The sequence below is a fragment of the Lethenteron reissneri genome, chromosome 26, assembly GCF_015708825.2.
Source record: "Lethenteron reissneri isolate LAM-NWPU_2019-01 chromosome 26, ASM1570882v1, whole genome shotgun sequence".
Lineage (NCBI taxonomy): Eukaryota > Metazoa > Chordata > Hyperoartia > Petromyzontiformes > Petromyzontidae > Lethenteron > Lethenteron reissneri.
Genome location: NC_083804.1, coordinates 17053472 through 17076363, shown reverse-complemented (window position 1 = coordinate 17076363; position 22892 = coordinate 17053472). Strand labels below are relative to the sequence as shown.

At 50.0% G+C, this 22892-nt stretch overlaps 1 protein-coding gene across 2 annotated transcripts; it reads left to right on the top strand.

Moving 5' to 3' along the window:
* Positions 1–1359: 1359 nt before the first annotated feature.
* Positions 1360–22091, top strand: LOC133347726 (bestrophin-2-like). Of its 2 annotated transcripts, none has more exons than XM_061560244.1 (10): positions 1360–1787; positions 10961–11114; positions 12328–12422; positions 13644–13877; positions 14708–14862; positions 16559–16636; positions 16847–16999; positions 18458–18538; positions 19222–19376; positions 20187–22091. In XM_061560244.1, exons 2-10 carry the CDS (start codon positions 10963–10965, stop codon positions 21139–21141), a joined length of 2058 nt encoding a protein of 685 aa, XP_061416228.1. In that variant the 5' UTR covers positions 1360–1787; positions 10961–10962; the 3' UTR covers positions 21142–22091. The 2 variants fall into 2 exon arrangements, with proteins under 2 accessions (XP_061416228.1, XP_061416229.1); XM_061560245.1 differs by having other exon boundaries at positions 10958–11114.
* The last annotated feature ends 801 nt before the right edge of the window (positions 22092–22892 follow it).

The following is a 22892-nucleotide window of genomic DNA, read 5'->3' as shown; positions in this document are numbered from 1 at the left end:
CTCACTTGGTGTGGGGGTTTCTCCTGACTTTGCGGCTTCCTCGAATACCAAACCAAAAAAATAAATAAAACTTAGTCAAGCCATGATCGTTTAAAATAACATCAAGCTGCGACACTGTCCGATACATTACTATACAGTACTGCCATCACATGACACGACTCGACTACAGCACACACCCAAACTTTTGTGGATTATACAATCATGTAAATCAACCTACGCCCCACCACAAATCACACGAATCCCAACAATGGAGCTGTGTGGACGGCGTACGGAGTATGATGGGTGCGTGAGTGGGTGGATAGGCGAATTAAATGTTGCGTGAATGAATTAGTGGGGGAGTTGGTGGGTGACTTCATTATCGGGTACCCTGCGTTGGCAGTGGTGAATTCGCGAAAATAAAATAAAAACTCAACACAAAAGGGCAATTGCCCGAAACGTTGTCGACTATATAACTTCCCTTTTAAGGCGAACTTGTTGAGTTGTTGTCAATTGTGCTTGAATTCGTGGATGAATAGAGATTGTGTTTGTGTATTAAAGGTAGGGGGGTGTGGATGTTTCTGTGAATAGGTGGGTGAGTGGGTGGGTGAATTAGTTGGTAAATGGGTGGGTTTGAGTGGATGGTTGAGTGGTTGCATTGAAATAACAGCCGCAGTCTGGCTTGGCTGGATCACTCGCCGGTCTTGTTTTTCGCTTTGTCTCTCCAGAGGTGCGTGTGCGTGTATGCGAGTCTATGTGTCGGTATGCATGTGTGTTAGATTGTATGTGACAGTATGTGTAAGTGTATGTATTGTTGGGAAGCCGTAGTGTAGTTGTTCGCGCGCTGCGCCACGGAACCGGCCACCCGAGTTCGATTCCCAACACCAGTGATGATTATCTGAACCGGTCCTGGGCCTCCCCTAGGTCGACTCAGCCTCAAATGAGTACCGAGTGCGGTGTGTAAACATCGCCACTAGGGAGACAAAGGCGGTCGGGCGTGGGTGCTGGCCACCCACCCCCTCGTGTGCCGTGCCGACCTTCATAGGTGTTCGCTAAACAGCACTTGCTCCGACAGTCTGTTAAGGTTATACCGGGGATCTTTGTGTGTGTGTGAGAGTATACGCTATATGAGAGTGTCTGTCTGGCGGTCTGTGGGATCATGCGCGTGTGTGTGTTTGTCTTTGTCTACCAAATCCAATGTGTTTGTGAGCCAGCAGGTTTTTTAGCAGGGCGTATTGCGAGCATTGCTCTCTCTCTCTCTCGTGTGTGGGAATTTGTAATCGTCTGTGCGTGTACTGTAGCTGTATGCGTCTCCATGTGTATATACATCTGTATGTGTGTAGGAGTATAATTGTACGTGTGTCTGTGTATGCATATTTAGTAGTGGGTGAGTGGATGTCTGAGTGGATGTCTGAGTGGGTGGCGCGTTGCGTTACGTGCCCACGTACTCAGCTACCCGAGTTTAAATTCCCGCTCACGGCCAACAACCGGTAACGATTATCTGCACCGCTCCTCCCCTAGATCGACTCGGCCTTAAATCAGTACCGAGGTGCGGGTCGGGCGTGGCGCTAAGCCACTTTTGTCTCGTGTTTATCGAAATGTCTGTGCGTTTACCCAATATTACGTCGCATCACTAATCGCACCATCCCCCAGCCTACCCCGGAGTAAGATCCACGTGCTCCCCTGAGTATACCTGATCTCACCAGCCTCGCTCCATCCAGTCTCAACCACACACACACACAGGGCAAGGAGCCACAACACACGTGCGGATGTTTCCTCGTACCCGAAGGAGAGACAAAGACAACGGACAGGTGAGCCGCTCCCGCGATCATCATCATCATCACAGCTTCCATGTGGTGACCGCGGATTTCGCGTGCTTCTGAGTCATGAGAGAGACAGGGGTGGGGGGACGTTGAGAGATTTGTTGTCTTTTGACCCGTGGTGGAAGCCTACGTGGGGGTACACAGTTCTGTAATGTAACTACAGATTGGTATCGGTTTCGAAAAAAAGAACCCCCACCAAAGTTCCATAATTGGGAGCTTCTCCGTCTTCGTGGGGAGTTTGAAAGTGCCGGGATGTGGTGTCGTGTTAGACTGTACGTGCACGTGGGGAGACAAAGGTGGTCGGGCTGGGTGGTTGGTGCGGTCCTGATCCACCACCTTCTCGTGTACCGTACCGGCTGTCTAAATAGGTGCTCGCTGACTACTTACCGCCAACAACAGGCTGTGAAGGTTATGTGGGGGAGTTTTTAGTTTGGAGTTTGTGTGGAGTTTGAGAGCGTGTTAGTGGTGTGTGCGTGGGGAGCGGTGGTGTAGTGGTTAGCGCTACGCTGCGCTACGAACCTGGAGACCCGGGTTCGATTCCCGCTTACGGCCAACATCAGTGACGATTATCTGAACCGGTCCTGGGCCTCCCCTAGGTCGACTCAGCCTCAAATGAGTACCTGGTGCGGTGTGTAAACGTCGCCACTAGGGAGACAAAGGCGGCCGGGCGTGGTGTTGGCTACCCACCCCCTCGTGTGCCGTGCCTGCCTTTATAGGGGCTCGCTAACAGCACTTGTCCCTCCAGTCTGCTAAGGCTATACGGGGGATCTTTGTCTTTGTGTGACGCGGTGGTGTAAGCGGTTGCCCCGAGTTCGATTTCTTATCTCACGGCCACCAACACCAGCGGCGAATATCTTGAACCGGTCCCAGGGCCCTCCCCTAGGTCGGCTCAGCCTCAAACGAGTTACTGGTGCGGTGTGTAAACATCGACACTGGGGGGAGACGAAGGCGGTCGGGCGTGGTGCTGGCCACCCAACCCCCATGCGTGTTCGCTAACAGCACTTGCCCCAACAAGTTTAAGGCTACACGGGGGGATCTTTGTCTTTGTGAGTCTAATCTATTCTCAGCATGTCCCGTCGATGACAACTTCATTTCGTACCGACACAAGAAGCAAGGGCCAACGCGAAGCGTTAACAAAAGAAAAAAATGATTGCACAGCGAGTTCGGGCAACCACTGTTAGCGAGCACCTCTTAAGGCAGCAGCACGGCGGCGCGCAAAACGGGGCTGATGTTGGTCAATTAGCTTCACGCCAGGCCGCCTTTGTCTCCCCGTGCTTGGCCCTTGCATAGCGACCGCTGCTCACGTTGAGCTGAGTTGGGGTTATCAACTCGCCACTGATGGTAGCCGTGTTCCGGGAATCGAATTCAGGTCGCTGGGTTTCACACTCGAACAAACGAAAAAACATAACCCCCCCCCCCCATAGCTTTTAAGACTGTTCGCGAGCACCTATTACACATTAGGGCTGAATGATTTGGGGAAAATAGCTAATTGCGTTTTTTTTCTGACAGATATTGCAATTTGATTTGCGATAATTTTTTTGTAATTCAAGCTTCAGTTCAATATTCACTGTGTAATAGATTTCAAACATGTGATGGAGCATTACCACATGATACCATCAAAATATGAACTCTATATATTCTAATGCAAGGATGATAAAATATATGAATTGCTTCGTACATGTATTTATTCAAATATGTTAATTGCAATAGAACAATCAAACATAGAACAATTGTTAAGCTAAACAAATAAAGACGCGCAAAAAATCGCAGCCTTTGCAATTTGCTAATCGCATTGTTTCAAATTGCGATTTCGATTTGAAATCGATTAATCGTTCAGCCCTATTACACATTCAAGAACAAATATCCCTCGTATTAGACCGAGTCTACTTTTAGGACAAGTGCGGTTAGCGAGCCCCTATAAAGGCAGGCACGGCACACGAGGGGGTGGGTAGCCAACACCACGCCCGGCCGCCTTTGTCTCCCTAGTGGCGATGTTTACACATTGCACCAGGTACTAATTTGAGGCTGAGTCGACCTAGGGGAGGCCCAGGACCGGTGCAGATAATCGTCACTGATGTTGGCCGTGAGCGGGTCTCGAACTTGGGTTCGCTGGGGTTCCTAGCGCGGCGTAGCGCTAACCACTACACTTACCGCTCCCCACAACACACACAAAGACAAAGATCCCCACGTGTAGCCAACACGTGCCGTTTGGGTTAAGTGCTCTTGGCGAGACCACACACGGCACGCACACGCACTCCACTTTCAAACGCACGCGCCCCATTGTCATGCTATTGTCTTAAACCAGTCAACACCAAGTTTGAGCGTCGATCACTTTTTGTTTTAATGCGCACACTCTAAAGCCAACGAAACCCCACAGTGTTAATCGCAGCAATCATTTGCGGGAAGCTCTTAGTCGAACGCAGGGATGGCGAAATCCACTGCAGTCGCGGGGCAAGCTTCTTCCACTGCTCCGGTCCGGAGTTGGCGAGTCGAGGCTGGTTGGATCAGGATGGGGCTCGCTCTCACTTGACGACAAAGACCCCCAACCAAGCGTCGTGGCCGTCGAGCCCTGCGCGATCACTGCTGGGGCAAGTGCTGCAGCGAGGCAAATGCCGGTTGTGAGACAAATAACGCTCAGCCCACCCTGTCATCTTGTCGAGGCCGTAATTATAATATAAGATTCAAATATGCTAAAAATGACCCCCCCCCCTCCCCCCCGATATATTGCTATAAATAGATTTCTGTTTATATGATTGTGTTATGGTTGTACTTTATTCGTCCCTAATCTCTGCCATTACGTACAATGACACAAGTAAAGGAAAAAAAAGAGCAATGTAATACAATACACTACTAGACATTATTGTAAAAAAGAAATAAATAAAGTCCATCCTATGTGTTAGTGAATTTTTCAAATATTTTAAGCAGGAAATTCGTTTTCAAATTCAGATTTTTTTTTTTTCCCGAGGGGGGACCCCAGACCTCCTGGAAGATTTGGTCCCCCCCAATGTTGACTCCATGGCTACGGCCTCACAACCCGCCAAGGCTTTTCTTTTTTCTTGTCGACACCGCTCACCGAGTGTAGGGACCCCCCTTGGTAGGTTTAGATATGACACAACTCACAATTGATCTTAGTCGTGGCGAGGAATTGAACGCGCAGAGCACACGCGCAAATTCAGTATATATAGGCACTCGGACATGCATGTCAGCATACACAGACATACATTCACCCATGTTCACACAATCACAAACGCAAACACGTAATAAGACAATATGTATTGCAGTATCATCCGCAATGGGGTAGACAAAACGAGTACCAAATTGTGGGAAGTCAACAGCGGACGTTCTCTGGATGGCATTGTCCCTATCATGATAATGTGGAATTTCCGCCGTGGGCCAATGGAGGACGACACAAAGTAATTACCACAAATGAACCACAATACCTTGATGATATTGTCAAGGAGGATAAACGATCACGCGAACTCCGGTCATTCTCGTCGTGGCTTTTGGATAGCCATCGAACAAAGACGCCCACTGCATCGCGTGCTTTCAGATGCGTTTTCTGCGGCCGTCTGGAACGCTCTTCCGATATTAGGAAGCCACTGGAGCTATCCACTTTAAAATCTAGACTGAAAACTAATTTCTTTTAGAACTGCTTTTTGTGTTTATTTTATTCTTCTTCCCCCACCTCCGCACCTCTGATTAGCATGGTTGGCAACGTACGGTGAGAATAAGTTCAACATACATGAGCACCGCTCCTTCAAGGAGGGAGACACTGACTCGTTCCGGCATCACCGAGCTCTAAGTCTGACGCGTCGGACACCTGCCTAACGCATGGCACGAGCGTGACGAACGATATAGTTATTTACTTTATGTTATCATCATCATCACGATCCATGGGTAGACAGCTCGTAGGTGTCCACTGCACATCTCGTCATTTGTTTCCACTTTCCTCTGTCTCGTGCCAACATCTTTCTTGCACCAATCTCATGTCGTCGTCAAGCCATCCCCAGTTAGGTCTACCTTCATATTATACTATTCAGAAACTAGCCTGCACAGTACAGTACTGTATTGCCTCAGTCTGGCCTCACACCGCTGTTAATAAATCTCACGCAATGCTCGTGTTACAACTCGGGGTCTGATTTTGTTCTCCAATTCGATTCCAATCGCGCGCTGCCATTGGCGTCACGCTTTCGCGAGACGAACCCATTCGCGTTCGCAGTTCTCGTGGCGAGCAGTGCACCACAGTGTGTCACACATGTCGAGAGCTCCTCAAGCTGTTTGCTCCATTGGTCCCTGAAGCTCACTCGGAGCACACATTCTTGCATGCCTTGCAGAGAGTGTTCGTCGCATGCCAGTCAAACCGAACATTTTGAAATTTCAGACCTCGAGTAATCTTTTTTTTTGTGTAGATAAAATATGTTTGATTCCACATCCTCCCTCGCATCATACATTCACTACATTGCAACATCCTGAAGTTCTGAACGGTATTCCCAGGGACGTCGACTGTATCAGGCATACCGGACTCATCAGAGGAGGCGAGGAAAGGATTTTGTTCGGGGAAGGGGGGTTGGCGAGGTTATTGTCGTTCTGGGCTCAGATATTTAAGACTGCTCTAAGGGTTCGGAATTGACCCCACATGCACGTCGTGCATTCGTCTCTGAGCTTGTAACTCCGATGCTCCAGTGCTGAGATTGGGCCTGATGAATTCAGCCATTGAGTATGGGAGGGGGGGTCGAGTAATCTTTTTATATAAAATCTGCTCAAGCTTTCCCGTAACCCACTGCTGTGTGTCCACTCGCACTCTAAACAGCACTGATCTCCCCCTGCCCCCTGTGAAAACAGACGCTGCTCATCTGTGCAGCAGCGTCGAGGCCGGCATCCTCCTCTCTGTCATCTCGCCTGACCCTTTGCACCCACATCTCCGTGCCCTTCCATCCTCTTTCTCCTTACTTCCAAAAATGTAATAAAACATATTTCACATCCTCTCTCTTCCCTTTCGCGTTCCTCATGCTTGTATATCCGTTCATTATAATCTCGACTCTGTTCCCCTTACCGTGGCGTAACCACGGGTTAAAAACAAAGTTCACAGTCGTAATAATAAAACAATTATACAAATGCGGATTTATTTTGTGTGCAGTCGTGAGTGACTGTGCTGAGACCATCAAATCGCAACACTGGAAAATCCGGTTTCATCGCGGGCGGTTGAAACCAGGATTGGAACTCAGGTTCTCAGTGGTTGCTGGCTGTTTCTGACAGTGACACGGCCATCATGAACCAACCCGGGCAGTGCCACCTCTCCCGTCTCGCAGCAGAGATCCATGTCAACACTGTTCTGGATAACAACAACAAAATCACGTGTTGTGAAGGGCCATTGCCCAAAACGTCACCTACGATAAATGATATTTAAAAGGCCACAATGTTATTAACGAGTGTGTATTGTTTATTGCGCGTGTGCACAACTGCCAAAGCAGCAGCATCATCACCAAGTGATTCGCTGTGAATGATTCCCTGTATTGCCATGGGACCTCGAATGGGCCCGATCTCGTCAGATCTTGGAGGCTAAGGCAGCTTTGAGCCTAGATAGTGTTTGGATTTACAACCACCATGTTTACCAGGTGCTATGTAGTCTGCTGTGCAACTACGTGGCCAAAGTAAAATCCGTAGTTAATAGTTGCTTCTATGCTCACACTTATATCCCTCTACATGATAATAATTTCATTTTATATAGCGTAATTTATGCAACAGCATCCCACAACGCTGCACATCAATGATCCACTTCGTTGAGATATGATTTGTGGCCAGGTGGCTTTTGAAAAAGAAGCGAATATCTCAGTGGGCTTTACCTGGTAAAATACAAAGTTACATTTTATCGTATAAAAAAATCTATTTGCTTACCTTTCCTATACTTTGCACTCCTATCGTGTTTTTTGTTATTGTTTGTTGTTCACATCTGTGAAAAAGAGCTTTATAGCTCATCAGATTCCTCCAGTATAAATACAAACAGTATTCTCATTCTGTAACGTTGTTGGTATGGGCCCCGGTGGAGTTTGCACCGCCTGCACTGACCAGCGCGGCGAAGTATGGTCAAATAACCCCACGGCGTGGGTATCGGCCCTCATCCAGCAGTGGATTGACAATGGGGATGTTCGTGTATACAGTCCAGTTTGTTCTCCTATAACGCGGCAGTTGCGTTCCTGAAGAACACCGCGTTATGGACAAAGCGCGTTATAATATCGGGGGTAAAGCACAGTCCACGATAACACGTGAGAAGCGTTACGAAGGCTGAACAAAGACCGAGCTGCGTGGGTAGCATCTGGAAGCATCCAACAGCATCCCGCCTTGTGTGATGCTACGCCGAGGCAGCCGTACAACCGCTTATTCCTTGTCGCACGTCGTAGTTCTGTTCACTCAATCGCGTTATATATCCAATTCGCATCCACGTTATAGAAAACGTGTTCCCGAATACATTCGTCGCGTTACATCCAATTTGCGTTATGAAAACATGCCGTTACAGGAGAACAGACCTGTGCACGTGTATGCCGTCGTGCGTTACAAAAGCTTTATCGGCCAGTGTTGTGACCTCACACCCAGTATTAACGCAGGAAAGCCACTTCAATCCCAATTAAGCTCCCGTTTTGAACTTTAATTGTCGTGGTGATGCCATCGTCACCCAGCCCAGGAAATGGTTCCCCATTATTATTCAAGGACTGATTTGCCTGTTTGTGGGATGGCCTTGAGAGTGTGTAGGGTACAACACACACACACGCACGCTGTGAGGATGTGGTGTAACCAGAAGCACGCCAGACCGCCTTTGTTTCCCCACACACAAGCAAGCACAATAAAAAGGCTCACACAAGCATTGCGCAGCCGATAACGAACAAACGCATGCTCTTTCGAACACGTACACCCACATTCCATGATGAATTGCCTCCCTCTTACACAGTCACATACTCGCTAACTTACACATTCACTAATATTCACTCGTACTAACAGTCACTAAGTTGCAAAAATACACTCATAATAATACTAACACACATTTTCTAACATACACTATAATACTCACGAATACAAATTAGCCAACACACGAACATACCAAGTCACGAACAAGACAAAGGTCTCATGTGACCTACGCAAGATTGCTAGCGAGCACCTATGAAGGCCAGCACGAGGTGATGGTGTGGCCAGACCAACCTTTGTTTCTCCAGTGCTAATGTTTACACACTGCAGCAGCTACTCGTTTCAAGCTGAGTCGACCTAGAAGAGGCCCAGGACTGGTTCAGATATTCACCACTGATATTGGCTGTGAGCAGCGATCGAACATACAAACACCCACATTCAGTCACTAACATGCACTTACAACAATAACCGCTTTTCATCACTAAGTGGCGGTGACATGACCATGGCGTTTGTGCCAAGCTAGGTGCACTTTGAGGCTACGTTAAGTGTCGAAGAAGGCCCACTGGCAGGTCACGGAACAGACCCAGGTGCCATGGGTTGACCGGCTGAAAAGACTGGCAGATGCACCACCTGTGCTCCCCACCGTGCTAACTCTGCATTTTAGCCGCAAATCTGCTGAACTACTTGAGAGCGTCGCTCCACTGCCCTCCGTTGTTGTTGTAGGGCGACTATTTCCAACTGCCCGGCAGCGTCCTTAACGGAACTCCTCGACAGAGGCCGATTTTGACACTGCTGATACGAGTCATCGGCAAGTCCAACCAACTCCACATTAGTCCATCTCTTCTCTAGCCCGTGCCGTGCCCGTTTAGCCCCATATATCCGGCTGAACAGAAGCTGCTTGGACATGCAGTGGGTGGGCATGCGGGCTACACTCTCCCTCACTAACACTGACACACTAACATGCACGCTTACCCACACACGGACACAACTAACACAGGTGAATGCACATCAATATCATTCACAAACCATAGCCGATGATGATGCACAAATGGAAAATTAAAATCTCTCTCGTGTACGACCGTGGTCATCCGGAACAGACCGTAACAACGTATGACGATGGTTTCGTTAATCGAAAAGTATCCATAATTTGTCAATTGCGTTAACGTGAAATTTAATACACCAAACGTTCATAAAACCAAACTAAACCATTTTATTTTACCAGGTAAGGTCCACTGATGCGACCAGGCCACAAATGATAGCTCAACAAAGCAGCTTATCACGTGGGAATTTATAGCAGCCAAATACTCTAAACGCATGTCGACTCTAAATGTGGAGAAAAAAAACGGAGGACCCGGAGAAAAAACCACGGGGAGAGAGGACATGCAAACTCATGTTGAGATCGAACCAACGACCTTCTGCATACCAGGCGAGGTAGTTAACATCTTGCCACCGCTGGGTTTGTAAATCCAGGGATACCTGAACAATAGTTCACCCTCTTTCAGTTGATTGTGTCTGTTGCTGTATTTTGCAATTGTTTTACAAGCAGCCTAAAAATAATTTGCCCAAGGCGAAATGCGCTACAGGGAATTTAATATTTGACATTGCTTTACGTTTGCGCAACATTTTCGATTTCTCATGCGATGCAGTTGTTGATAATAGGGTTTTCCCCTTTCTGGCAATTACACAGGTGTTAAGATGTTAAAACACCAAACTGAAACCTTTGCAAGGAATCATGTCTGCATTAACCACAGATACTTGTGGTGAACATGCAAACAAAAAACATGCTCTGGTAGTAGATGATGCATTGTCTTTGAAGCTGATTGGTCCACACCAGAGACAGCTTTCTTTAGAGCCTAGTCTCAAACAGTGTTAGACCAGAGGATGCCTTTTGGCGCCTTTTGGCGCCAAAAGGACATCTTAATGCCTGTTTTATTGCCAGAAAAGGGACAAACCTGTTATCATAATTTAATACTGGCAAAGGAGGTCCCATGATGATGCAGTTGTTTTTGCACTGATTTCTATTTGCTGCAATGCTGTACTTTATTTTATGTGTTTTGCTTTTGTCATGCTGGTGACCCCAGGAACTGCACTCCTCACCATATTTCTGCCTCAGGCAGAGAGTGTCATGATAGAAAGATTTATTTTTCTCCAAATGTGGGACATAACAGATCCATTCTGAGACACATCTCACCCCCATATCCCCCACATCCCCTCTGTCCCCATCTCCTCCCCCCCCTCCCTTCGCCCCCGCCCCACTCCAGCAGCGATGACGGTGACGTACACGAACCGGGTCGCGAACGCGCGACTCTGTGGCTTCTCGAAGCTTCTGCTGCAGTGGCGCGGTAGCATCTACAAACTGCTGTACCGCGAGTTCTTCATCTACTTCATGATGTACGCCACGCTCAGCCTCACATACAGGTGACTTGGCCTCGCATCCATGTCACTCGGCATCACCTACAGGTGACTCGGCATCACCTACAGGTGACTCGGCATCACCTACAGGTGACTCGGCATCACCTACAGGTGACTCGGCATCACCTACAGGTGACTCGTCGCTTGGCCTCAGCTACAGGTGACTCGGCATCACCTACAGGTGACTCGGCATCACCTACAGGTGACTCGGCATCACCTACAGGTGACTCGTCGCTTGGCCTCAGCTACAGGTGACTTGGCCTCACCTACAGGTGACTACTTACCCAGCCTCAACTCCTTGCGCCACTTAGAGATTGTTGGTGAGGCCTGGGCTGGTCGCGACATTTCAGATCAACTGCTTGGGGTTGTGGTCGGAGCATGCAGCTCCCACAATTGGAGCGTTGCGAGTCACAATTCTGGTCAGGAGGTGGCACGGCACAGCATCTAACACGGGTCGATAAAATAGTTACCATTTTGTGGGCAGTATGTGTATATATATGTTGAACTTCTTTCGCACCATACGTAGCCAACCGTGCTAATTGGAGGTGTGGGGGAAGGACAACAAACTAAACACAAAAAACAAAAAAGCAGTCCGAAAGAAATTCGTTTCCAGTCTAGATTTAAGAGTGCATAGCTCCAGTGGCTTATTAATATTGGAAGGAAGAGTGTTCCAGACGGCCACTGAAGCGCATCTGAAAGCGCGCGATGCGGTGACCATCTTTGTTCGATGGCTACCCCAAAGCTGCTACGAGGATGACCGGAGTTTGCGTGATGGTTTATACATCTTGACGAGATCAGCAAGGTATTGTGGTTCCTTTGTGGCAAGCACTTCGTGTGTAATGAGTGCGACCTTAGGATGTATTCATTCAGCAACCGGAAGCCAATGCAGCTCAGAAAGCACTGGACAGAAATGGTGGGATCTTAAAAGTGAACAGAGACCCACAATGAATCACATGAAAAAGTCTGAATGCAATGTGGGTACATGGTCATGGTGGTGGTGGTTGATGGTGGTGGGGGTGGTTGGCGGTGGTTAATGGGGTGGTAGTGGTGATGATCGGAACGATGGTGGTTAATGGTCGTTTGTGGCGGTTGTTGGGTTGGTGGCTGTGGTGGTTAATGGTTACGGTAATGGAGATGGTGCTAGCGGTGGCAGCTGTTTGTTGTTGCCGCTGCCGTTTGTGGTTCATGTCGCGGTTGTTGTCGTTGTGTGAACGTGCAGGTTTGCTCTGAGCGAGGATCAGAAGCGGCTGTTTGAGAAACTCTCTCTCTACTGCAACAACTACGCCAACCTCATCCCCGTGTCGTTCGTGCTCGGTGCGCACACGCACCCCACACCAATCCCTCACCCCCAATACCCCCCCCCCTTTGCTACCCCCCCCCCCCCCCCCCAGTCACGTAGCTCCCGTACCTTTGCATCCAAATGCGGAGAAATCGTTGACATTTTTGGCAGTCGCGCCGTGTAATTGTGAACTTGTTTTGTTTGCTGCACTTGTTTACTCTACTGGGTGTGCCGTGGTGGCGAAATGTTAACTACCTCACCTGGTATGCAGCAAGTGATGGGTTTGATCCCAACCCTGACACCTGCTGTATATTTGGAGTTTGCATGTTTTCACTCTTCGCGTGGTCGCGTGGATTTTTCTCCGGGCCTTCTGGTTTTTCTCTCCACATTTAGAATCAACATGCATTTAGAGTGTTTGACTGCTATAAATTTCCACACGATATAAACGACTTAGTTGGGTTGTTATTTTTGGGGCGAGGTCACTTCTGAAAAAGAGCTGTACAGCTCAGTGGGCCTTGCCTGGTAAAACTAAAAATGGTTTAGATTAGTTTTGAAATAGTTTAAAAGTTTGCAACTTGGTGTCTCTTTTTGAAAGAGAGACATGCAGCAATCGTCTTGTACTGCTCACTGTGTGGGTGCAGACCAGGGCCACAGCCCACACCTTAGAAGCTGGGGGGGAGGGGGGGGGCGGTCTCCCTCCTCGTGGCTATTGATTCGATTTCAGTTCTTCGCACGACAGTGACATTCAATCTACGCGACTACTGGCTGAATACTGATGCTGCTGTCCGTACGTTACCATGTACAGTATTCAAGGGTTCTATTTTTATTGCCTATACGTAAACAAATAAAACGAATCAATTTCATACAGCTGAAGGAAGGAAAACTGGCTCGTAAATACTGTGGTTTTTGTGCGAGATTTATCGCGCGTCTCGTGCGGATACCCACGGCACCCACAGCACCTGCGCCCGTGTTGCGCCAGCGCGACCCAGAAGTCACTGGGCCAGTCACATTTTTGCGTTGAATTAAATCGCATCTCATTTCAGAGATAATTTGCGGTATTTGGCAACGGCATTCCGCGTTGCGTAATCGGGGTACCGTCTTGTTATTGTTGATGCTCTTGTTGTCGAACCTGCTCGCGCATCTGACGGCTGTAATCAGCCTTGGACTCGCTTGAAGAGTTGCGAGAGGGTGAGAAAGAGACCCGAGTCGTAACCTCCCCGTGCCTCTCCCCGTCTCTGCTGGCGGTGGTGGCGCAGGTTTCTACGTGGCGCTCGTGGTGTCACGCTGGTGGAGCCAGTACACCAGCATCCCCACGCCGGACCGGCTCATGTGCGCCGTGGCGGGCACGGTGCACGGCGTGGACGAGCGCGGCCGCCTGCTGCGCCGCACGCTCATGCGCTACGCCAACCTGTCGGCGCTGCTCATCCTGCGCTCGGTCAGCACGGCCGTCTACAAGCGGTTCCCCACCATGGACCACGTCGTTGAGGCCGGTGCGTCGACTCGCTCGCGTCCACCTCTCCTCGAGAGGCTGGTCGTCCGCTCTCTTCCCTCGGGTGGTTGCTTCTCGTCTTCTGCTGGTCCCGGGTCTAGAACTCGTTTGGTTTGTCTGCATTTCTGCCTTCATCAAGTATTTGAACAAATCCTATTCTCCTCCTTCATACGACCACATATCTCCCTGGTACCATCCCCACCACCACTACTCTCTCTTTCTCTCTGAATGGGTGGTCGCTTCATCTCCTCTCGAAAGATGTAGGAGTACCTAAACTTTATCCGACCGTATACGACCTGAATATCGACTAAGCTGTGTTTTTACCTACTCCTACTGCTGGGTGGACAGAAGCGGGGGTGTGGGGGGGGGGGGATTTGAACCCTTTCCCATTTCGAGACGTCTGCAAGTTGCAAGGTGTGGGTCCCGTTCACCTTTGAATCTCAAAACGCGGAAGTGGCTCAGCGTTAATGTGGTTTAGAGGCATAGTGCCGTTTTTTAAAGACATTGCACTCGCTGCAGAGAACTGTCGTGATGTGACCACACATTATGATCGCCGGCACCAAACTGTGCCACACGCCCTCCCGCATGCACTTGTGGGAGCCTCGGTACCGATAAAGTTATTTCATTTTTGTTTTTCTTCCGGTTTCGTTTTAATGATGTACACGTACGTCATCGGCACGTGCGTACGTCATCGGCACAGGAAATGGTTAAGAAACTCGCACTATTGTTTCAACTGCCATGCCGGGCGCCCTCCACCGCGCTAACGGTCACACCACGCGGCGCTGCGGTCACACCATGCCGGCCCGGCGCGTCCGTGTCATCTCCGTGCAGGCTTCATGACGCGGGATGAGCGCAAGCGGTTCGACGGTCTGCGCTGCTCCTACAACAAGTACTGGGTGCCGTGCGTATGGCTCTCCAGCCTGGCGGCGCAGGCACGGGCCGAGGGTCGGGTTCGCGATGACGTCGCGCTCAAGCTGCTGCTCGATGTGAGGAGCTCTCCCCTCCCTGTCCTGCACCTGCCTTGTTCTACCCTGCCCTACCCTGCCCTACCCTGCCCTGCCCTGCCCTGTCTTAGCCTACCCTGCCCTACCCTGCCCTACCCTGCCCTGCCCTGTCCTACCCTATCCTGCCCTACCTTGTCTTAGACTACTATGCCCTACCCTGCCCTGCCCTACCCTGCCCTGTCTTAGCCTACAATGCTCTATCCTGCCCTGCCCTACCCTACCCTGTCTTAGACTACTATGCCCTACCCTGCCCTGTCTTAGCCTACAATGCTCTACCCTGCCCTGCCCTACCCTATCCTGCCTTAGACTACTATGCCCTACCCTGCCCTACCCTGCCTTAGCCTACCCTGCCCTGCCCTACCCTGTCCTACCCTACCCTGCCCTGTCTTAGCCTATCATGCCCTACCCTGCCCTACCCTGCCCTACCCTTCCCTACTCTGCCCTACCCTGCCCTGTCCTGCCCTATCCTGCCTTGCCTCGTCCTGCCTTGCCTTGTCCTGTCCCGTCGTGCCCCGTTTTTAATATCTTGCCCTGCCCTGTTTAATCTTGTTTTGCCATGTCTTGACTCGCTCTGCCTTGCCCCGTCTTGCTTCACCTTGCCCCGCCAGGCACTGATGTTAGCTCCCATCATCCTTCGCCATTGGCTTAACCCCCTGATCCCCTTCACCCACCTAGCGCCCGCACAGCGGACCACGACAATCACACGTAGGGGGTTCGCCGGTATATATCACCTGGAGGTCAACTCAAGGTCCTACGTGGGCACAAGGGCGTGGCACAGGCCGGTTCACTCACAACGTAGTTGGCGAAGGGGCGACGGGAGTGTGTTGAGTAAATATCAAGGCAGTGTTGTTAAAATATACAAATGACATTGGTTGTGTTTGTCGTTAGACCAAAGTAGACGTATTCTGCAAATGTGTTTATTTTGTAACGATAAAGTCAATTCAAAGTCAAAGAAGTCTCACAGTTCAAACGAGCATTGGTCGGCTCTAATGACCAATGTCAGCCCTGAGCCAGTGCTGGAAATTTCACATTATTGTGACAGGGGCCCGTCTACCCATAGGATAACCAACTGTTGATCTACAACTATTCCCACTTGAGCTGACCATGGGAAGAGTGACGCTAGGACCGAGTGAATCCAATGTCAGGTACAGTCGATAGGAACTAACGCGCGACCTGAATCGATCAAAGTTATCGTATTTTGGGAAGAGACTACGGAGGGAATTTCCCCTGTCGAGCAGTGCGAAGAAAGGAGGAAGAGAAGTGTTGTGTCCTGCATGATCAGCCACTTCATTTGGATACCATTTGTGGCCAGGTCGCTTCTGAAAAATAAGTTAATAGCTCAATGGGCTTTACCTGGTAAGATAAAAAAAAAATTTTGTTTCGTGATCTGCTAACTTTGCCTAGAATTTGCACTCTAATCGTGTTTTAGTATTGTTTTTTGTTGTAACATTATGACCTGCCTCGATTGAACACCTGTGAAAAAGAGCTTTGTAGCCACATCGGATTCCTCCAACATAAAGACTTTTTTTCGGATAAATGTGGTGGTTAAACGCGGCACAGATGAGAGGAGACCCTCAATCTGTTAGAACGAGTCCTCTGGGAGTGCCGATGATGATGACGGTGGTGGTCATGGTTACTGATGATTATTGCCGATGGCGACCCTGTCTGTGTTGCGCAGGAGATGAACGTGTACCGAGGGAACTGTGGAATGCTGTTTCACTACGACTGGATCAGCGTGCCTCTCGTCTACACGCAGGTGTGCTCTGGTGTTTCCTGTGGACCTGCCGGTGCAGTGGGTGGTGTATGCACCGTGTCTCGTGCTATGATGGTTCCACCTTTGCCGGTGTGTTGCGCAGATGCTTCACCTGTGCTGGTGGAAGGTGCCTGTGCAGGTGTGGTGGCAGGACATTGAACCATCTGTGTGGTGCCGAGTTGACTCGCCTGTGTGGTGCGCGCGGTGCTGCAGGTGGTCACGGTGGCAGTGTACAGCTTCTTCCTCGCCTGCCTCATCGGCCGCCAGTTCCTGGACCCAGCACAGGGCTACCCCGGCCACGACATGGACCTCTACATCCCCGTCTTCACCCTCTTGCAGTTCTTCTTCTACGCCGGCTGGCTCAAGGTTCAGAACGTGCACGCTGCCCGGGATTTGAACCCTCGACCCCACGGCTGAGGAGCCGTTTTGTTCTGCCGAGTTGTCCTTGTCCAATGAGTCAAGAGTCAAAGTGTCTCCTGGCTCAGTCGAGCTATAGGGCGGTGCTCCTCTACATGGATGACACTAAACCACGGTGGCGAGATTTTAACTACTTCGCCTGGTATACAGGATGTCGTGGGTTCGATCCTGACCCTGACGCCTTTATATTTGTAATTTTCATGTTCTCCTCGCTGTTGCGTGGATTTCTATCTGGGGCCTTCGATTTTACCCTCCACACCCTCCACATTTAGAAACATGAATTTAGAGTATTTGGCTGCTATAAATTTTCACATCAGCCACTTCGTTGAGCTATCATTTGTAGCCAGGTCACTTCTGAAAAATAGCTATGAAGCTCAATGGGCCTTACCTTGTAAAAAAAGTGGTGGAAATTCCACATTTTTCCTAAAATGTGAGTGACCATCTCAATAGGATAACAGTTAAATCTTGACTTAAAGCTTTCGTGACTGCAGGAATTCATACGCTTTAGGTCTTTCGGTAAAGTCACTTAGATAGAATAATAAAAAATCACGACGTTTCGATCGCAACACAAGCAATCGTCCTCAGGTGAAAAAAATGTCACCTGAGGACGATTGCTTGTGTTGCAATTGAAACGTCATGATTAAAAAAAAAATTCTATCTATGTGACTTTACCGAAAAACCCAAAGAGTATGATAACAGTTATACTTTTTATCATGACAACAGCACTGGTAATTATGTACGAGGCGTGTTAACAATGTTTTATTTGTAAAACCACGATATACCTGAATCAGTTCCAACACAATACTTGCTTTGAATTGGGCACAATGATGGGTTTGGGTGTCATGTAAATTGCGTACAGCAATTGCTTTGATGTTTCGTCAAACGGCCAGCTGGCTCCACAGTAGGGTGAGCAACTCTCAGCAGGTTTGAAGGTTGCAAGTTCAAATCTTGTTGGGGGGGGGGGGGGGCACTGACTCGACTCAACGTCCCTTCAATGTCGATAACATTACGAGAACTCTGTCGGGAAGTCAAAAGCGGTTGTTCATGGGAAAGTGGAATTTCCACCATCAGCTCGGCGCTGTAAATATCCGAGCACTTCCTCGGTGTTCTTTCGAGAGAGAAATTACTTTGAATTTGTTGTTGTTGTTGCTGTTACATTTATGCAATTGTGGAGGAATCAAAAGCAGACAAAGAAGGAGAAGCAACAACAGACAAGGTGACACAAACGTGTCAGCAATGGTGACTCAAATCGTGAATATTTACAGAATCTCTGCGAGGGGTTGGTGGGAGAGGTGGGGGATGGGGATCATAAAGATGATTCATATTTACCAGAATGGCCGCCCTGATGAATGCGTGTTCTCCGTTGCGTGTGAATTCACCGTCGTGCGTGGTCGGTGCTCAGTGAAGGTGGCGGAGCAGCTCATCAACCCTTTCGGCGAGGACGACGACGACTTTGAAACCAACTTCCTCATCGACCGCAACCTCCAGGTCTCTCCCGCACAATCCGGCTGTTCCATCCTTCATCATCATCATCGTCATCATCGAACAAACACGCGTCGCCATCGACCTTAGTCTCTCTTTCTCCGCCCCTCCCCCAACAAAAATTAAATGCAGCATTTGATTACTTGCCATATTTACTAAATTCGATCAACATCATCAGCCATGATCAATTCACTGCTGGATGAAGGACTCCCCAGGCCCTGGCCATCGTTCACAGTCCTACTCTGCGCACACGCTCATCACTCCCATCTCCACATTGGATACAATCTCTGGCGCGTTCTCCCCTTTGGCTGCCATTTAAAGGGAATCCAAAAGTAGTTCTGAAATGTCATCTTCTGCGGACTTGTTCCCTGGGACGATGTCATTTTTCATTGCTCGATGTGAGCAGAATTGTCTTCATCTCGTGACGTGACGCTGTTAGCACAATTTGAATTTCAGAATCGAAATCTTTATTTAGACTGGAGGAATCTGAAGAGCTATGACGCTCTTTTTCACATGCCCAGTATGGGCGGGACAGGACTACTCTACTGTGTTAGGGCCGACAATGGAAACAACTGGTATGGTGGTGCATAAATAATTAATTAGCCATAGCAATGAGTGCCAAGGAAACGAGATGTAAAGGTCCCCAGCATGTTACGACGAGTTGCTTGCTTTGGCGTGCCCCGCGACAGGTGTCCATGCTGGCCGTGGACGAGATGTACCAGAACCTTCCACTGCTGCAGAGGGACATGTACTGGAATGCGAGCGACCCGAGGCCTCCGTACACCGCTGCCACCATGTCCACTCTGCACAAGCCTTCCTTCCTGGGCTCTGCGTTCGACATGAGGTCCTGCCAAGAGCAGTGGACCCTTGCTGCCATCCCCCCTCGCATTTCCTCTCGCTCCCTCGCCAGGCCCAAATCAAGGCCCTGAGGCCTACTTAGGCCTGTGGCACGTTGCAGAACATTCCTGAAGTGGAATATTTCCCCCTTAGTTCACTTATGTTGCAAACCAAGGGGAAATATTGGTCGAGATAATTCATGCAAATTGACCACCGGCCCCAAGGTCTATTAGGTCCAGGTCTCATCATGACAAAGTTATAGAAAATGGTCGAATGTTTCACCAGGGTGAATAAAATAAAAAACCTCACCACTCTCACCACTGACTTTGAACATAGGCAAGTTATAAAACGAAGCAGAAGTCTGTGTTTGCCAACGCAGTGTAATAAACCACCGCAGGAATCCATGGCTGTTGCACAGTGGCATAAACGGTCTTGTTAGCAGTGGCCTCTTGACCCTTCACTTTGAGGTCTGGTGGTTTCAGTGATCCACGATGGAGAAACCGTGCAATCAGTCGACTCGGCAATTAAAGCGAGGTGAAAAGACGGGGCAGGTCGTCTCTCCATCACCCCTATGGAACACATTAGGGGGAGCATGGGGGAGGAGGGGGGGTGTATGCCAGAAGCATTACTTACACGGACGCTTGGTGAGTTTTTGGTTTTTGGGTAGACTACAACCTCGTTTGTGTGCCCTCCCATCTTGGCGCCCCTCCGTCGAGATTTGACACCCCCACCCCCCGTTATGAATGCGTGGTCTCCTTTAAACGACACAATCAACAATGTCCCCTTGCTCTCTTTTCTCCCTCCTCGCTCAAATCAGCATGCACAAGGACGACATGGAGTTTCAGCCGATGGAGCAGCTATCCGATCCAGGCATGCCAGTGCCGCAGCTGCTGGAGCGGCTGCTCCACAACCGCGGCTCTGCGCCATCGCCACCGCAGGCGCCGCTCTTCAGCGTTGGCGCGCAGGGCGTGCAGGCGTCCAGGATCACGCGCCGCATGAACCTGGTGCGGCGCATGGACAGCATTGCCTCGTCCAGCTCGGGCATCGACGAGGCCGGCGAGTATGGGGCCCTCAATTGCAACGGCTGCGGCTGCGGGGAAAAAGGGCCCAGGGACGTCACGCTGGTGCCCAGGGTCGACGCCGACGACAGAACCGAGCGGCCCGACTCCATTGCGGCCGACATCGTCGTGCCGTGCCTGGATACCGACGGACAGCGTGGAGCGCCGCGGGCGTCGCTGGCGCCGCCGCCACCTTTGCCTCTGCTTCAGCCTCTGGAACAGCAGCAGCAGCAGCCGCATGTGGAACACGAGGCAACGAAGTTGGAGAGCAGCACTGACAGCCAGAGCAGCGTCTCCACGGGGCACGGGAGCCAAAGGCCTCTGTTGAGTGCGGACTCTGACGAGGGTCCCAGCGTGGGGTTAGCAGCTCCCGCCACGTTGCCAGCCTCGTCTTGCTGTGGCGCTCGATGTGATGGTGTCGCCGGTACTGGGAGGGACGGGGAGGACTCAGACCTCCTCCTCCCGTGGTCGGAAACGTTGACGATGACCACGGGGTTTGATGTCGGCGGGTACGGTGTCGGCGGTGGCCGCACTGGCAATGATGCCCCTTTAGAACTGCAGGCGTTGCTCGTGGTGACGGAGGAGGAGGCCGGGAGGCGGCGGAGCGTGGTGCCGAGTGGGCGACTCGGGAGGGCGGAACGCGACGACGCGGGGAGAGCACCCGCGGCCTCGGCAAGCGGGAGCTGCATCTTCAACATTCCCGACGGCCTGTGAACACGGTTGCTCGGGGCTCGATTCCCACTCACGGCCAACACCAGTGACAATTGTATGAAGCGGTCCTGGGCCTCCCCTAGGTCGATTAAGCCTCAAATGAGTACCTGGTGCAGTGTGTAAACATCACCACTGGGGAGACAAAGGCGGCAAGGCATGGTGCAGGCTGCCCACCTCCTAGTGTACTGTGCCGACCTTCATAAGTGCTCTCTAACAGTACTTGCTCCTGTAGTCTGTTTAGACTATAGGGGGATCTTTGTCTTTAGTTGCTCACAGCCGCCAGTGTTGGCCCGATTAACACCCATAGCTGCCTGAATTGTGTAATAATATAACACCCATAGTTTATTGTAAATTAAGCTAATAAACACAGCTGATTGTAGGCAATTAAAACCATGGGGCTGATAGTATATGGAATTGATCAATACCCATATCAGTCTGCAGACAACCACAGTCGCCTCTGAACAGAGTTCAGATGAGAGAGACTTTCCGTTCACTGATAAACACTACTTGAAACTTGAAACTACCTTGGCAGTAACTGAAATTTATGGATGAAATGTCGATGTCTAACCTGGTGACACTGCAGTGAAGGCGTTCAACCTGGCAGTTCAAATCCTTGCCGGGTTCAGTTTAGTCTATCATCAGTCATTATCATGGAGACACTGGCTATAGGAGTGTGGAATTTGCATCGCTGGCTCAGGGATACCAACGGTTGCGAGCACCACCCCGGCGCTTGAGCACGGAGGACTCTGGCTCAACACGTGCGGCACGGCCACGGTGGATCTTGAACTTTGGGGCTGACTTTCGCACAGAAAGGCGGCCACTTTAATTTTTTACCTTTTAAACAGAACGTCAAGATTGCGTTGCAGGTAAGGGTGATATCGTTGGGGTCATACTTTGTATCCACATTCGCTTTTAAGGAAACCACTAAGGGGCCGTCCATTAATGACGTCACGCACCTGGGGGGGGGGGGGGTCAGACATTTGTGACGAGGGGGGGGGTTGAGAAATGTGACTTCACATCAAAATGCGCAAATTGAATAAATATAGACAACAGGTTCTTCTTAATTAAATAGACTTTTTAATAAATATTTTCTCCTACAACATCAGAGTGCAGCGCCGCATTAAATACGCACTACAATGACTAATAGTTTAAAGCGATTTGAAGCATGTTTTATTTTTTTTGGGGGTGCAGAGCTTTGTGACGTCATATTTGAGGGGGGGTCTGACTTTTTGTGAAGCCGTGTGACGATTGGGGTGGGTCAAAAATCGTCCAAAATCTCGTGACGTAATTTATGGACGGCCCCAATGCACGGAGGTTTGAGCCTTTTGGTGGCATCGGGCAGCCCCGAGGGAGATGTGCGCTCACCCAGTGACGATGTTCTCGCTGCTGAACCTTGCGCACGCGTGCCGGTAGATTGACGCGCATCGCCGAATGTTCCGGCAGAAAATCTCACGGCACGAGAGACGAGCAGTGTTCCATCGCATGTTGAGCAAATTTCTCCTTTAAATAGCATCGCCGGTTTTCTTCTACAATTTTTGGAACCGTTTCGCGATGTTATTCTAAAATGTTCGTTGCTTTTGGCCGCGTGAAGACGGCAACTCGTACCGGGGACAGGAACCATGAGACGAGCAAGCACCGATTGGTGGGACCCACACTGAAAACCAACAAGCATCGGAGGAATGGGGCCCTAAATAGTGATCCGGGATTGGGGCCCTGACAAAAACAAACCCGACGTTTTCTCCTCGGAGGCAAAC

Excerpts from the sequence above, each read along its gene's own strand:
- LOC133347726 (XM_061560244.1), top strand. The coding sequence starts at position 10,963 with ATGACGGTGACGTACACGAACCGGGTCGCGAACGCGCGACTCTGTGGC. Across the intron at positions 13,878-14,707 it reads GGACCACGTCGTTGAGGCCG|GCTTCATGACGCGGGATGAG; the intron begins GTGCGTCGACTC and ends ATCTCCGTGCAG. Across the intron at positions 16,637-16,846 it reads TGCCTCTCGTCTACACGCAG|GTGGTCACGGTGGCAGTGTA; the intron begins GTGTGCTCTGGT and ends GCGGTGCTGCAG.